This window comes from Cherax quadricarinatus, chromosome 19 (genome assembly GCF_038502225.1).
Source record: "Cherax quadricarinatus isolate ZL_2023a chromosome 19, ASM3850222v1, whole genome shotgun sequence".
NCBI classification, from domain to species: Eukaryota; Metazoa; Arthropoda; class Malacostraca; order Decapoda; family Parastacidae; genus Cherax; species Cherax quadricarinatus.
In genome coordinates this window covers 28752153-28769290 of record NC_091310.1, presented here as the reverse complement: position 1 = coordinate 28769290, position 17138 = coordinate 28752153, and the positions used below count along the sequence as shown (strand labels likewise).

The following is a 17138-nucleotide window of genomic DNA, read 5'->3' as shown; positions in this document are numbered from 1 at the left end:
CCTGACTCTTAAGACGGTACACAAACACAAAAGACAAAGGGAAGGTGCGCGTTGGTTTCCAGCGATGATTCTAGCAATCTCCACCCTAAACTATAGGTTTGAAAATACTAGTTATTGTGGATCACACTATAAATGTGCACATCGTGAGCGTTCTCGCCTAAGACAAGGTTTTCAAAATTACAAAAGGTACCCAAGAGACTTCAAAGCGCGTGAAGTTTTCCAAAGTTTACCATTAACTTTTTGGACCTGATTTTATCATGAACCCATAATTTGACGGTGTTTTAGGCTAATATTTTGTATTCAGGTGTAAATGCTGAAAATGTAGATGGAGAGTAAGTTTTAGAAATTTAGTTTGCATCAAAATGTAAATCCTGTCTAGCATAGAGCAGAAAGACCTTTTTAGTCCCAGTTTGTAAATTAACTCGTCCTTAAGGACGAAAAGTCCAAGTTTACTTATACATAACCTGACAGTTTTTCATGTTAAGTCTGAAGACTGCACGTAGGTAATAATCCTGCTAGGTGAAGGGCTGCTGCTGCTGCTGCTGCTGCTGCTGCTGTGGCAGCGGCAACTGCTGCTGCTGCTGCTGCTGCTGCTGCTGCTGCTGTTGTGGCAGCGGCGACTGCTGCTGCTATGGCAGCGGCGACTGCTGTTGTCCAAGAACTATATATACATTTGAACTTTGTTAGTGAAAGAACTGCCTCCCTCCCATTTATTCCTCACGGAAGGTGCCTCGATGCTGGTGAAGGCTCTTGATCCTAGGAATTGGACCTTTTTTTTCCCATTTTCTTGAATTGAACCTGACTGCTTTCCATTCCCTTGGCAGTGTAAGACATCTACGGGTTTACCGCTTCCCTAAGTATAGTATTCATTATACTCTTAAATTTCTATGAGACCTATTACTATTTAACTAAATATTCAACGACAGTGTATTCCTGTAATAACATTAATAATAGATAATATTGTAGATAATAGTAGTGCCTTTTTTTTATTGCGTAAAATTTCACTACATAGTGATGACTAAATATTAACAACCCATCCAGGAACAGATTTGTAAAATAACTGTTATAAACTAGTTAGAAATTACAGGTCTATCTAGAGTTAATGTATACATGACTGTTCTTATGAGTGCTGGATGAAAAATATCCGGAATTCAGCTGAAAGAGCGCGTCAGTTTCCCGTTTTCTAATGTTATTTTCCCCCTATAAACTACTTGACTCAAGAAATCGTAATGACACGATTGCAAACAAACCATACCCCCGGCCGGGATTGAACCCGCGGTCATAGTCTCAAAACTCCAGCCCGTCGCGTTAGCCACTAGACCAGCTAGCCACAATAAGTTGGATGAATCTTATTGTGGCTAGCTGGTCTAGTGGCTAACGCGACGGGCTGGAGTTTTGACTCTATGACCGCGGGTTCAATCCCGGCCGGGGGTATGGTTTAAACTACTTGGTCCGTAATTACTATCTCATTTGCTTTGTCTCGTAAGGTGAAATAAAAAAAAACTTTCCTTAATTCATGGTATAACTTAACAAATCTTTGTCCTCGAAGATTTGTTAAGTTATACCATGAATTAAGGAAAGATCCTGGACTTCACCTTACGAAAGCAGACAAAGCAAATGGGGTAGTAATTATGGATAAGGTAGATTATAGGGGAAAAATAAACATGATATTAGGAGACAGGGAAACTCTCGCGCCTCTGAACTCCTATCAACCCATCACTCGCACTATTATTGGCTATCACTCAGCTGGACACTATCTCCTGGTCCGCAGAGAATGTTCCGCCTGTCCCATAGTACTCGATTCAGTACCAAGGGTACCATTTTGCTTCTCGACTAGGTATCACTTATGAATAATAGCCTTGTAATCTTAATACCACACCGCAATAATTACTTTCGTAGTGTGCCTGAAATTTAGTTAAGAGACTTTGATAGCACAGCAAATGGACTGTTTAGTGACGCATTCACACAACCCACCGTCGCTGGAATAAATGTTACCAGTTTAAAACTGAATCGTGACGTCATAAGGTAATTAATTCTTCATGCCTACTACCTATTCTGCTAACTGCATTATAGACTCCCGAGTAACAATGTACGTTTTATTCAGGGGCAAACTGTCAAAACTATATGGGTCACAACGTGTGTAATATCCCTTGGCCTGGCGACTCCTCCATGACACCCATGGCTTATTTACGACAATTCTGCTGAGATTGGATTTCTATTCATGGCTTACGTGCATGGAATGGATTCTGGGCTCTCGTAGGCAATTTGGTCTTAAACATAAATATATTTTACTATCGCTGAATAAATTTAATATCTACATAGGTTTCACTTTTGCAAATAAGATATTAAAGCACTTTGAATATTATATGTAGATTTCCTGACTCCACGGAGTTCTCGGCCCTCATAAGCTAAGTCTTACGATATCAAAGGCACCTTGTATGTATGTATGTTTGTTTTTTTTTCCCAGTAGAGACGAGCTCGTTACTGGACATAAATCGACCCCTACTGTCTGGCCTATTCAAATACTGGATTGGCTCGTGAGGTATTTAATAACTAAGATATTAAATATTTAAGCCCTTGCTCTTCGTCTATATTACTAAATTAACTCTCTTAAACCTTTTATTTATCTCTTAAAATCAGTGAACACTTATCAGTCGCGTTCTGTTGCGACTAATATTTGATGCAACTCCACTATAATAGTGTGAATATAACACGCGAAGGATATATCATTACTGTACAAAATTTAAAATTTATATATGGTTATTGCTAGACAAAACATATTGTGTGAATTCCAGTTGTGAAGTAATTTCCACAGAGGTGCGAGTCTGTATACTGAAGTTACGGAATCTGTCAGCGATTGCAGTATTCTTTAATTTTTAGTGTTTATCAACGGTAAAAGCTTACCGACTAAGTATGTGAACAAGACAATATTCGGTTTATGGCATTTAATGCGAAGCTTCGTTCAAGAACTCCATCCATCCTCCATGGATTGATTGTTTCTGGTGGAGAAATCGTCTCGACTGCCACAAGCCGTATATGCTTATTGACAGTATTCAGGTCAATTCCAGCTTCACGGCAGCTGCATAGGATAGTCTATATGTTAGGATAATCTAATACATGTATTGAAAGGGGACTTAGTGAAACCCTTGTAGTAAATAAAACATTTAATTGATTGTAAAATCTTTGTAATTTAATATATCCATGCAACATATGAGGAAACTTTACAGTATGTACACACAGAGGTCTATAGTCGAGGTCGAGTAACTGGGAAGAGTAAACTCCCAGTGACTGAGTGACTCAGTGACTGAGTTAAGACATGGACGGGACTGTGACATCTGTTCCCTAAGAGATTATCTGATGCTGGTCAAAGACTCTTGGTCCAAGGAACTAAAATTATCCTCTTGGATCAAATCTGATTCCCTCCAATTCCCCCAACTCTGACCCACTACGCGTTTAGCGCTTCCCAGGATTATAATGTCACGAGGGTCGGTTTGAATTGAAACACACCGTAAATTTCGTTTTCTTTAACCGAAGACTTTATAATAATTTCAATAACATGTTTAAGCGCTAAACCCACAAGGGTCATACAGCAGTTGTCATTCAAAAGATGCGGAATTTAGAATTATTCAGGATCCTTGAATGTGATTACTAAAACAGCTGATAAACATTGGAGAAAGAGAGAGGTCCAGATAATCACACAACTTTGAGAAACATGGAAGACAAAACTACTGTTTTTCCAGGTAATTCTGACTAGACATGACTACAAGTAATACTTCCGTTTCCAGATCTCGCGTTACCATTAGCTGAAGCAAATGGATGAAGAGGAACTTGATAAGAGTGGATGAGATGATCTCCAAAATATTGTGTATCTCTGCTCTTAAAGTTTATGCATGAATGCCAATTTCGCCGTTAAATCTTTTTATTTTTCTGCCTATTTAAAAAAGATTACTGTCTACCCATCGCTGTGCGGGAATAAATGCGATATTTAGATATACATTAAATTTTGTTTCAGAATATCTTCCTTTAATAGCTGGAAAACAATGAGAATTAGTAATCTCAAATTGATTTACACTGGAACATATTATATACAAAACTATCCTGTTGTAATATTTAATTATCGGGAAGTTTAACAACAATAATAATAACAGTACGCGCCACAAGCGCCTCCTTTCATCACTGTTTTAAGACAAGACAAGACATTAACGTGATATGTAAATACTGACAATGAAAGGGGTAAAATGTACATTCTGCATAACAAATAAACGCCAGTGAAACAGCCAGATGACCAGTGAAAGTTGCACACTCACCTGGTTTGGCTTTCTTGCCAGTGGTTTAGTTTCCCCGGCCACTCAGCACTTGTGTGAGTGGAGCTGTACATCAGTCATTTACAGCGGAAGAAAATCTTTTACAAGAAAATCTTTTACAATGTTACTTTTATTCAGGTTTCAGCAGTGCGTCACACAAATATACATATATAGCGCTGACAGCCAGCAAAGACTTTCTTAATGTTTCTGATTACAGAAGGCAATTTTAAAGCCTCTTCTTTTAACAGCCTGGAGCACAGGCTGGTGAGGTAGGCTTAGGTTCTCAGCGCTGGTGGTGAAGGCAGCCTGCTGAAATTGACACATACGGGAAAGAATCTTTACATCTAGGTTTGTCAAGCGTCTCCTGGAGGGCAGCACATTACGGCAACACCTTTTGTTTGAAGACTTGCAGCAGCCTTGATCAACGAGGTTCAGTTGAAGGTTCTCTGGTGTATCCTGCGAGCTGAGGCTTCTCTTAGATCTTATTTATTCATGCTCGTAAGTTACTAAAAATTAACTTTTTCTTAGAACACTTCTCTCATTTCAAAGTTTTTATATTCAGCACTGAAAGTTACTTCATTTATATTTTAAGTAGCGCGTATATTAAATATATAAATATTTTTTGTAAATTTATGTAAATCCAAAAAACAGATAAACAAAATTTTTGATTGAGATTGACCTATAAGGGATTACTGTTTTATTAATGTAATTCTTTGACGTGATAAAAGAATCAAATATGGCTTTGTATAATTTCTTTGGACCCACATTTTTAATACTTCACAAGCACATTATATTTCAGAGACACTGATGCTGAAGGTAGGCGCTGATCCTGCCGATACTCAGGGAATCCTGTGGTTAATTTCCCTGGCCAGTGAGGCCAGCGTCCCGGTAGGTCCCTCAGTCTTGCTGCTACATCTTCCAGCCTTCACTACCTCTCATAACCTAACACACCTCGCGTGCCCGGTGCATCTTCCCCTCACACGTCAGTTTCGTGCGAGCCTTGACGACCAATGGCGGAAATGGACTGAGCCTTGGTCATAATACCCGGCTGGGCACGAGTCCTGAACCTGCGTAGCACTGGAGGTACGTTGGTGCTAGCGTTGCTCTCCAGGGAGGTAATCTGCTCACAAGAAGGAGAAAAAGCCAGGTGAGATTATTACTGCTCACAGAAGAAAAAAGTATTTTCATAGTGATCATTTATTAATACTCTTCTTGGTAAAGTGAAAAGTCTTGTAATGACATCAAACATAAGAGAACAGTGTCCACTAAGTAAACGTTTGCATCAATACCTCGAGAAACTGTAACGTTGGTTCAAAAAAAAAAAAAAAAAAATTGAACGTGTCTAATGGCGATGCAACTTAGTTACACTTCGTAGGAAACTATCATTTAAAAAGAACGAAGGCGGAAAGGGGGAGAAATGAAAGGATGAAGTTGAGGACAAGGAGTAGAAGGAAGCAAAGAATGTGGTGCAAGAAACTCCGCTCACGGATGAGTGTTTTTAGAGGGTATCACTGGGCGATACGTTGTCTGGAACATAAAAAAAAATGAGCAACGAGATGAAAAAGTGAAAAAAAAAACATGAAGATAACATGGAAGATGAGAGTAGGAAGGAAATGAGGTTGCAGGTCATATCCCGCGACGGCCTTGGATATATCATAACTAATTTTATGCAAGGTAGTTAATTACTAGATACTAGTCGATTTCATTAGTGCCATTAAAGCTGAAATTCACTTAATACCTTGAATGAGGTAATATGCAGCGACAATGTAAATTATTATAAGTATAACTAAGCGCTAAACCCACTTAAGGATGTAAAGCTGTATGATCCATATGGATTTGGCGCTGCCCATTGAATATAATATAGTGGCTGTACTGACCTCTAAGCGACTTTGCCTCATGTTCTCAGAAACATGACCGAGTTGTGGCTAAATTGCATTAAATGTTGAATGATCTTATGGGGCCAGATTTCCTCGTAACGCCGGTGTGGGACTCTGATCTCAAGAATTTCCCCCTAGCCTCTCATTCTTTGGACTGAACCTGATTGCCTCCCATTTCCCAAGGCTCTTATGATTCCAACAAGCCTATCACTCCCTCTTTCAATGATAATATTGGCCTCTTCGGGGCATTCTAAAAATTCCTGTTATGGCATGGAAACTGGTTGATCCTTGATAACCTCTCGAGCATAATAATCCGCCTTATAATCAAAATTTCATCGCATTAATGGGAATCATTATATTCTCCAAAAGCGAAAAAACGATGAGATTAATGTTGATATTACGACTTGGAGTGTAGTACAGAGCTGGACAGACGGATGGATAGGTGGACAGACTGATTTATGAATGGATGGTTGAACTGAGGCTGGGATGATCATTATACACCACTTCTGCGTCAGTAGAAAAATATAATGATTTCCATTAAAATATCCCAGGTTGAGAAGGACAACGATTTGGTGTCTGTAATCCTAGCACTATTATTATAAAAATTATTAAGCGCTAAACCCGTAAGGGTCATACGGAGCTGCCATCCTAGTACACGCATCCTTAAAAAGGGGCATATAGTGAATTACACGCTCCAGCACAAGTGTAATACGTATATTTAAAGCAGAGTGCGCCAAACAAAGCAAGATGGTCTTAAATGTTTTAAAATTATCGGCTGTTTTGCTTTTACTCTGCAGACGTGTTGCGTCGCTCTTGTACTCGGGGACGTTAAATGGCCCATATACTTACGGCAATAAAATAATTAGCACCAGGAAAAGAGCACAACAAAGCCAAACAGCTGAGTCATGCAATAACACTCAGAAGTCATGCACTAACATGTCGACTGGAGACACATTTCAGCCTAGTCTAGCAGTGACTTGTTTGCAGATGTGAAGCAAATGCGCACAGTGCATTGGATTATTACTAATGTTGAGCACACCAAAGTTGCATCAAGATGTAGTAGAAGATTTTTGCTAGTTGGATTCGCCCTTTCTATGTTACTACTTTCTACGAGACTATTTCCTAGAAGTGAACAATTTTCTTTTGATACCTTTCAGTGATCCGCATCACCGCCGCTGTGACCTCCCAGGTCTCTCTAAACTTCTCTGAAAGAAATAATACCGATGAAGTTATGCAAAGTTGTTGAACTTCTCCTTTATATACGGGTATGTAATACTGGGAAGCGCTCTTATGATACCCTGCTACAGACTAAACCCATTACGAGAAAGTTTTATCGTTTGTTTTACTGATATTTGCAATACCTTGTAAACAAAATACTGTTGTGGCTGTCGCAGGAGATAGCGTCAGACAAGACTTGTTTCTTACACTGCTTGCGTGTGTCTGCCTGCGTGTTAGTTAATGTCTGTGTGTGTCTGCCTATCTGTACCCCAGTTCTTGTGTTTAACTGGCAGTCTGTACCTCAGTCTTATCTCACTTGCAAGGCATCTTCTGGCTGGCCCTGTAAGGGGAGCGCCACCCTTATTCCCCTTACATCATCCCATCCATTACCAAACACCCCCACAATCCCCATCCTCGGTGCAATTACTGGTTCTTCTCTTACCTCCGCATTTCCACTTTCATCCTCTGCCTTCCATCCTCTCCCGCCCTTCCACCTTCCTCACTTCTACAACAAAACAGTTTCTTTAAGGCGCTTCTTCCTCCTCAGTATATCGACAGGATTATACTCATAATTTATTTGAAATATTCTCACTCTGGGAATTTTTTTTTATTCAGCATGCAAAGATCATCTGCGCGAGTCGCAAGAGTCGTTGACCCGGGGGTGACCTTGTTTGTCTCCTTCCCTGATCTCTCATCCTGACACGTGATCCATGGACAAAAATGGTCTTTACACTTTAGTAAATAAAGGTCAAAGGCCAGAGAAGGGAAATTGGTGGGTGAAAATTAAAAATACCAAAGATAAACTACCAAAGTCTTGCGTGTGTCGGGAGGAGATAAGATAGTCCACCAAGAACATCTCGTCTCTTACTGGAAGGAAGAAAGGATCGATATTCAACTAGGAACGACGGAGGATTGATATGATGCCATTATTATGCGCTTTGCTCATCCTGCGGCCAGCAGGACTCCTGCCATACCGGTCCTGTAGGCGCTAGTTACCCCTACACCCAGCCTTATGAGCTATTATCATGCCCATCCTGTGGACGGTAGACACCGCAATACCCATCAGTTTGGTGTCCATCGCCACCCACACCAAAACTAAACATTCATCGTGTGGCTGGCAAAGAATTAGGCACGTATGAGGCCAAGGACTTTGTCACAAAGTTTACCTGATTAAGCAAGTGAGGGGCGCACAGTTACTCGGAAAACAAGCAGACGAGATGAGACTTAACAGGAACTCCCGTAGTGAGATACACTATTATATTCAAGAGAAAACGCAAATTCCGTTAAGGTCGTAGAGCTCCCAGCAATGAGAGATACTTAGGTTTGATCAGAGGAAGAGGACAGCTAATTCCTTCGATCAAGAGCACTTCAATATCGCTTCCTTGTAGGTTTAGCGCTTGTGATTATATTAATAATCAGCATCAAGGCTCCTTTCTTGATAACATACGGAAAAGAAAATGTAAGAGAAAATAGGTAATAGATTAGTAGGCGGCAGCCATCAAGGCAGACACTACCGTCTGTAATACGAGTGTGAAGTAAAAGACTGCTAAATGTTTTGCACTCTGGATGTAGGTTAGTACAAACTACTTCTAGAGTGCAGCTCTCCAGGGAGGTTCTACTCGCCTGTCATGTGTGAAACTGAAGGCTATTAAATATTTTTGCTGTATAGCCCTTGTGGCTTAGCGCTTCTTTTTGATTATAATAATAATATTAAATATTTTGCGCTAACGGAATTGATGGCCATTTGTATCAATACGTAAATTAACAGGTAACTCTTTCAAATTTATATTTACATCCATTGTACACTAATAGTTTATTGATGTAGTTAAGGTGAGGTGGGAGAAGGAGGGGGAAGAATAGAAGGTAACATTGGTCCACGTCATAGTTTTTGTGGTGCTGAAAACCAACAGGATCACAATAACAATCGATTGGCTATAGAAAATTCTATGTAGTTGCTGAAACAATTATTCGTTGTGGCTTTAGGAAACTGTGTGAGAGATTTAAACAATTATGCGTTGTGGGTTTGAATCAAGAGCCTTGTTCCTGTTTAGTTTCTTTCCCATCCACCCTTCCCGGGTCAGTGATAACAGCAACTGTCTGAGTCCATATCTTTATTGAGCCAATTTGCAATTTTTACCGTCATTTTCTTATTCTGTGACCCAAAATTAGTAAAAAATTACTAGTTTTATTTCAGAAGCAATTTTATTGTAGACCAATGATATTGGTGACAGGGAAGATAAGGAATGAGAGGGGACGGTAAGAACAGAGGGAAGATGGTTGCCAGAGGAAAAGTAAGGGCAAGAAGGGAAGGTGAGAGGGAGAAAGTGAGACAGATAGGGAGGGCAGTAATGTGTTGGTGTGTGCTAGACACAGCAGAGAAGGGAGGAGACGGAGGGAGTAAGAGTGATGGAATGAGGGCAAGGTGCAGCCTTGGGGAGCAAGAGTGAGAAGCAAGGTGAAGAATGACAAAGGGAGGGAGGAGAGAAGAGTGTGCGAGTATAGGAGAGTGGAAAGAGGGATTGAACGTAGAAGAGAGGAAGTGAGAGGATATACATGTATTTGAGGAATCTTTTGTTAACTATTGTTTATAAAGAAAAATCGGGCTCAGAAGAAGCCATTATTGTAACGAAGTTTAGCTTTAAATAAAGCTTTAGAGACTATAAAAGTTCACCCTAAATCTTACTCAGATCAAGTATATTTTTAATCCCTGTCAACAGTACACAACTACGCCCGATTCTGAACTGATTTTGGTTAGTTATATTTTTTTGTGTATTATCGTTGTACGAATTGTATACCAAGAATCAGTTCTAGGCCTCGCACTGTTTCTTGTACATATAAACCACTGCTTACTGAGAAGATCACTAATCTCACGGGAATGGATACACTGAACTGCAGCTTCCCACTATCTGCGTATGGATTAAATTGGATTATCCCACTAAGCGCAGCAGGATCCCTATGGGTTTAATCGCATCTAAGTGACTAATAATAAAATAAATGCCGTTATAATAAAATGTATTAACAGCAACGAGAAGTAGCAGAGAGAAAAGTACCCTCGAAGAATTATGGGACACTGAAGAACTGGGATGGTTGCCAAGGCATCCTTTCTGAGAACTAATTTCGTGCTTGGAAATGCTGCCTCCGTACTGGACAACTTTATTACCTCAACAAATGGCTCCATTTTATTAGACAACCTAGTTATTTCATGCTCATTTACTCCGGTTGGAAAAATAATAGTGTAGATCCTAGTACATGCTGTTTTGTTCCTAGCGAAACCTGTTTTGCCTAAACTTCTAAGCGTAGCGTAGCTTCTGCCTTCTCAAGGGAGGTTCCTTGATGTTGGTAAGGGGTTCTTGATACAAGGAACTGAACCTTTCCTTCCCTTCCTTGGATCGAATTTAACTGGCTCCTTGATTGAGCTATGTGATTCCTAGGTATCTGGGCGTTTGCCGACTGTTGTGGGTAGCATGCTGGGGGCCAAGTTTATCCTAAGCTGGCTGAAATGCTCTGCATAACCAGGAACTATCTATATACATTATGCCAGTGATGCCAACTAAGTCTGTGCCAGCTACATCATGTACTTGTATACAGTTTATTAATCATATTCGTATTATTATTATTATTATTATTATTATATTATTATGCACTTAGCGCTTCCCCGAAATACCTAGTAGAAGTCTTGTAACGCCTAGTATATGTTTACTTTCTAGCGTATGCTGTTTAGCTTCTAGCGTATGCTGTTTAGCTTCTAGGATAAGATGTTTAGCTTCTGGCGTATGCTGTTTAGCTTTTAGCATAAGCTGTTTAGCTTCTAACAAGCTGTTTAGCTTCTGGCGTATGCTGTGCAGTTTCTGGCATAAAAAAAATTGCATTAGCTTGAAGACATATATAACACACAATTCACTTGTTCATTATCAGTCTGGAAAAAAAGCAATTCGAGATGGACAGTCGGTACATAAACGGCCTCAGTTTTATAGAACATGCATAACCCATGTGTATCAAATAATGTTTTAGTTTATTGCGCCAAAACCCTTAGTTACTGTTTCTATTACGCGAGCCACAAACACACGGACAATGAACCCAAATCTAACAAGAAATGTTGATGGCGCTGAGGTGGATGTTGTACACGCCAGGGCTCCATGAAGCTCTCAGCACTAGGGCTTCTCCGAGGAGACTTCAGAGGTCTTCTGTGGGGAGAACACAACGCTGACCTGAGAATGTTTGGCATGCTTGGGGAAAAAGAAGAGGACGATGAGGAGTCTGGGGTAAGAAGGATGCTGTTGCGGCCTCTGTTTTGCAGCAGGTGTGTGTGTGTGTGTTTACATGGATGTGTATTCAGCCATGACCTTGTCGTATACATTAGTCATATTATGATTCATGGGTCTGGTGTCTCGCTCTGTTATCACTGCCAACGCTTCCAGCTGTTATACCAAGCCATTGTACCAGCACATCCTGATGCAAGTCACTAGTGTTGGTACGCTTTAGTATCGTATTGTGTGTATTTACAGCAGCCATCTCTTCTCATCTGTTGTTGCTGATGTGTTTGCGTCATGTCGCTCTCTTGCTTTTACAGATAATGATGCTGTTGTTTATAAACCCGTTTGTAGTTGCTACTGGTCTTCAACCTTTGTTTCCCAGTCATACTGCTCCTAGCCTCATGAGCCCTTTCCCACCTACTTTTAAATAGGTATATAGAATTTTTCCACCACGTTTCCATACAAATATTTCTCCAACCACCTTAATTAATTCCTCTATGCCCCATTGTTCTCAGTTCCATCCTTACAAATAGATTTAATTCCCCGTAACGAGTCTTATGGGTATCCTCTGTCATGATGTCTCGAATTATGAGACACTTGCGCAGTATTCGGGAATCTTTATTACGGAAACGCGTCTGTGATTAAGAATCCAGAATGTTGCACAAGTGTAACATTCTTCTACTTGTCAGTTTTCTAAACCTATCACAATGTTGTCAAGTTTTGTTCATTTTGTCTTTTATTTGTGGTTGCGGCTGTTTCTATACTTGTGTATTGCTGTTGATGTGGCTGTGTTGCTGTGATTCCATGTTGTTACTCTGGTTCTAAAGTGTTCTTGTGTGACTGTTTTGATGCTGTTTTGTTACTGCTGTGGTTGTGTGGCTGTTGTGGTTCTAAGTTTCTGCTCTGGTCCTAAGTTATGCGTTTGTGGCTGTTTTGGTTGTTTTTGTTGGTGTTGCTTGTGTGGTGCTGTGGCATGTGTTTGTGTTGTCCCGTGAAGAGTGTGTTGCTGTGCTGGGTGGGCGGAGTTCTCGAGCAAGAGAACTGGGTCACTCCATGCAAGCGCTGAAGATGTTGACCTAAAACAAATATTATACTTGCTAAAGGTTAAAAGAAAAATAAGCAACGTGATCTTGAAACAATTTAAATTTGGTATACAATTTAAATTAATATGCAATCTTTTGTAAGTTAAATGAACTGATGAATATACTAAAGATGCTGTCTCGCACAGTGTTCAAGTCCATGCAAGGAGCTTTGTACCTCAATACCATGGTCTCCATCTATCGTTCTCTTCACGCACATCAAACGGGCACAAGTTGAAACACAGGCGAAGCTTGCAAAATCGAGCTCTAGAGGACTGTCCCATGGGAACTGCTCAAAGGATCTCATAGGATCGAAAGAACACCCCATCCCCCCTTCCCATTACCCTGGTCCTCCCTTCCTTTCCCCTGCCCTCTTTCCTCTTTCAGGAATGCCCGTAAAGGCCTACACAGGGTCACCCCCCCCATTCTCTCTCTCATCTTCACTCAGTCTTCAACCTCCCACCACCACCACTACCAAAACCACAATTCCTCCTCGCCCCACCCACGCTGCCTCACAAACCCCCACTACCATCCCCCAACTCCACTCACCGAGGTTATTGACGCTGTGTCAGACTCATAAGCGGTAGAGGTGGTCTTGCCACTGGATCCTTCACGTCCCGTGCTGCGGTCCGTGCTGCAACAACAACACTTCAGTTAGAAAACAGAGCACCGTCACCACCTGACCATAAGACCTTGCTACCTCCTTGTAAAAGGATCACCCAGTGGAGAACGAAGGACAAGGAAAACTAACCAGAAAAAGTTTAGGAAGGAGTACCTTAATGGCTTAGAGATGGAACTAATGGAATAGAGAAGTAATAGCCCTCCCCCCAAAGGGTAAAGGAGCTAGTCCCCCTTTAGAGACTAGAAAAAAGAATCCCCTCATGCAGTACAGAAAAAATCCTCCTTATGGGAAAAAGAGGCTCTTCAGAAAGTAAAGGACGCAGCATCCTCATGGATCAGAGGGAAAGGAGGCCCGTTTGTAAGGAAATAATTCCACAAAAAATTAAACAGGAAAGGAAAGAAGACAAATAATGCGTGGAAAAAGATTTAAAGGAACATAAGAGACGAAAAGAGTGGTGTAGGATGGTAGGCAGGAGGGTAACAGGTGGGAGTGATCTTGTAGATCAGAGAAGGAAATGGTGTAAGGCGAGATGAGAGAGGGAAAACACTTTATGAGATGGGAGATGAGAAGCGAGCTGTGTTCTCGCTGTTAAACGAACATGAAGCCACACTCTATTTGCCTTACGTGCCGCTGCTGATATTGGGTTCACGAGGAGGCTGTGCGTAGGCGCAACCCATCATTGGTTCATGGAGGCGCGACCCATCATAGGTTTATGGAGATGTACCCAATCATTGGTTTACGGAGAAGTGCTCCATCACAGATTATGGGGACATTGGGCGAAGACGCGCCCCATTATAGCTCAAGAGTTTTGCTCTATGAGGATAATGGACGAATGAAAAGTGAAGAAAGCTAAAGACTGTAGTGTGGAAGGACCAGGTGACTTATATTGAGTGAAAACAAAATAGTGCAGAGGAAATGGGGTAATTCGAAGAAAAACTTTGAGACTTCTATATACAAAAATCGTCACCTTTCAGCCAAATCTGTCGACTGAGGGCCAGCTAAACATGTCTCACTCACAGCCACCTGCTAGGTACCCCGGCTTCCTTCTGTAGCCTCTGGTGCTCCGTTGATTAGGGAACACACACTATTGCGTTGCCCACGTTTTATGAATATCTTCCATTATCAGGTTACCTGTAGGACTCTTGGGGAATTTGTAGGTGTCTTTTGTCATTAATAATTTAATGTTGGTTTTAATTGATGCTGGATATTTTAACCTGACATGCTATTTATGGTGTCTCTCATTCATGTCTGTAGCTTGAATGGTTTGTTCATTTTATCTGCTTTCATTGTGTGTTGTGCAATTACTTTTGCTATTAATACGAGTGCTGTGTAACGTACACTTTCACAGTACTCTAAGTATCATCACTACTGTTACTGCGTCGAGAAAGGATTGTTGCATTGCTTCTCTGAAGACGAATTATGGGAAAGCTACCTCGAACTGAATTACGAGAATGGTGGAGACGCTATATCATTAGATACACCGCATTATGTGGCCATGTTTTACTCGACACCCGAAAACTTCCAGCAAGCCTTAAGTTCTCAAAAGTTTGACCGCTACAGCTACAAAGGGAAAGAATGAGTGTGTAAACGAGGGGAGGGATGAGCGAGGGAGTTAAGCACAAGGAAAAGAGGAGTGGACAATGTTAGAAAGTTGGGAAGGAGGGATGATTTAGGATGGTGTTCGCCAGTGAAGTGTCTCCTGACATGGGCCTCTATTAAGTGACGACCTGCTAGGTAATTAAGCAACTGTCAGTGGTATGTTACACGTGTAAGGGGACCGTTACTATGTCACGGCTTAAGCATGTGACGGTTATGTCGAGGCGCTGAAAGGTCAGGATGATGACCTGTGTACGAGATGAAACCGAGCCACGGCTGCAGTATGTATGGCCGGTCATGTAAACACCAAGCTGGTAGGATACACTTAGGATAAGCTGGCAGGTGACATTATCTTTTCTACCTAATGAACACCTGGCAGAGCATTCGTGCATCTTTCCAGTCGAACCCATAATGTTTCGAGCCCCATTGCACAACCCAACTCCTGGCATACAGGTGCTAAGTTACATGGGTTAAGTGACCATTGATGTAGGAGTGCTGGTTATCAGAAACTGCTGAGGTATCTGTGCTAGGCATCAATGGCTAAACAACTGCTTGAAGAATCGCTACGAAGTATTCTAAGACAGTTTCTAGGAAGGCTAAGCAGATGAAAAATTATACATATGTGCTCCAGTTGGATGACAGAGCAAGATGAAAGTGTATAAAAATACGAGTAAGAAAATAAAAAAAATGAACATTTAAAAAACTAAAAAAAAGCAAAAAGGCAAACTAAGAGTTTGGGATAAGAACTAACAATGTAAATAAGAGTGGAAAATTAATTTTGACTTGGAAGGCATAAGAGTAGGGAAGAAGAGAACACAAACGAATGGGGGTGAGTGTAAGTGAGGAAGAGGGATGGAGGAGTAAGTCAAGACACATTTAGAGTCTGTTTTGAAGAATTATTGGATGAAGACTGAGGATCAAAGTGGTGAGAGGGGATAAGGGGAGAGAGAAAGTGAAGAGGGAGAGAAAGAGGGAGAAAAGAGGACCTGGAAGAAGGATAGGGAGAAGATTAAATAAATTAAATGCTACTACCCCAATACAGTTTACATTTTCATTACATACAGTCGTGACATAGAAAATCAATCAAGTTCAAGAGAACAAGACACAGCAGCTGTCACCTCACCTGTGAGATCTCGACGCCTGACCAATCTTGAAGAGTCCTTTGATTTTCTTAACTTTGCTCTCCTTCTCCACCTCAGTCGGGATGTCACTGCCGGAGCCGCCCATCCCAACACCCATCGCCTTCATGGTGAAAGAAAAATGGTTGGAATTCAAAGTTCAGAAAAGGTAATCCAAAGATAGATAACATCCTGGTAGGTCAAGTTTTACAATATCGGCAGATGTATAAATTAGATGTATATGTAGCATATCGAAACTATTAAGATACTTTTCGCTCACCCGGAGCTTCTCCAGTCCATTGCAAGTGAGGAAAAAATGGGTAAATGTAACAGAGAATGATAGTTGTAAGGAAGGCCAGGCTTCCTACAGTGATGTAGGCTGTGAGCCGTGTTGTGACGGCTCAGGAAGGCCAGGCTTACTACAGTGATGTAGGCTGTGAGCCGTGTTGTGACGGCTCAGGAAGGCCAGGCTTCCTACAGTGATGTAGGCTGTGAGCCGTGTTGTGACGGCTCAGGAAGGCCAGGCTTCCTACAGTGATGTAGGCTGTGAGCCGTGTTGTGACGGCTCAGGAAGGCCAGGCTTCCTACAGTGATGTAGGCTGTGACCCGTGTTGTGACGGCTCAGGAAGGCCAGGCTTCCTACAGTGATGTAGGCTGTGACCCGTGTTGTGACGGCTCAGGAAGGCCAGGCTTCCTACAGTGATGTAGGCTGTGACCCGTGTTGTGACGGCTCAGGAAGGCCAGGCTTCCTACAGTGATGTAGGCTGTGACCCGTGTTGTGACGGCTCAGGATATCTTTAGATAAAATTCGAAACACACTGAAAATCCCGTTGTTTACAACTGTACTTTCGAAGCCGATAATTGTCTATATAGGAGAGAAAAACCTACACAGAACATCGTTGTTATGAATCAGCAGTTATCAGCATAAAAACTACTGTACGGTCAATACTTTATGAAAAAACAAATATAATATAGAAGGTTTTGTATTTGCGGCTCGGAATCAGTTTAACTTTAAAAAGTGAGTTTCCAAAAATGTATTTCAAAGCTCCCGGTGTGCTTTAAACCGAGAAT

General features: G+C 41.3%; 1 protein-coding gene across 3 annotated transcripts in view; it reads right to left on the bottom strand.

The window, feature by feature from the left end:
• Positions 1 to 3146: 3146 nt before the first annotated feature.
• Positions 3147 to 17138, bottom strand: part of LOC128699751 (trichohyalin) — a 164410-nt gene continuing 150418 nt past the window's right edge. For all 3 annotated transcript variants that reach the window (XM_070086600.1, XM_070086601.1, XM_070086599.1), the window contains 3 exons: positions 16073 to 16191; positions 13281 to 13365; positions 3147 to 5424 (listed from right to left, as the gene is read on the bottom strand). In XM_070086600.1, coding sequence (XP_069942701.1) covers positions 5281 to 5424; positions 13281 to 13365; positions 16073 to 16191 — 348 coding nt within the window. In that variant the 3' untranslated portion in view covers positions 3147 to 5280. The remainder of the gene's footprint in view (positions 5425 to 13280; positions 13366 to 16072; positions 16192 to 17138) is intronic.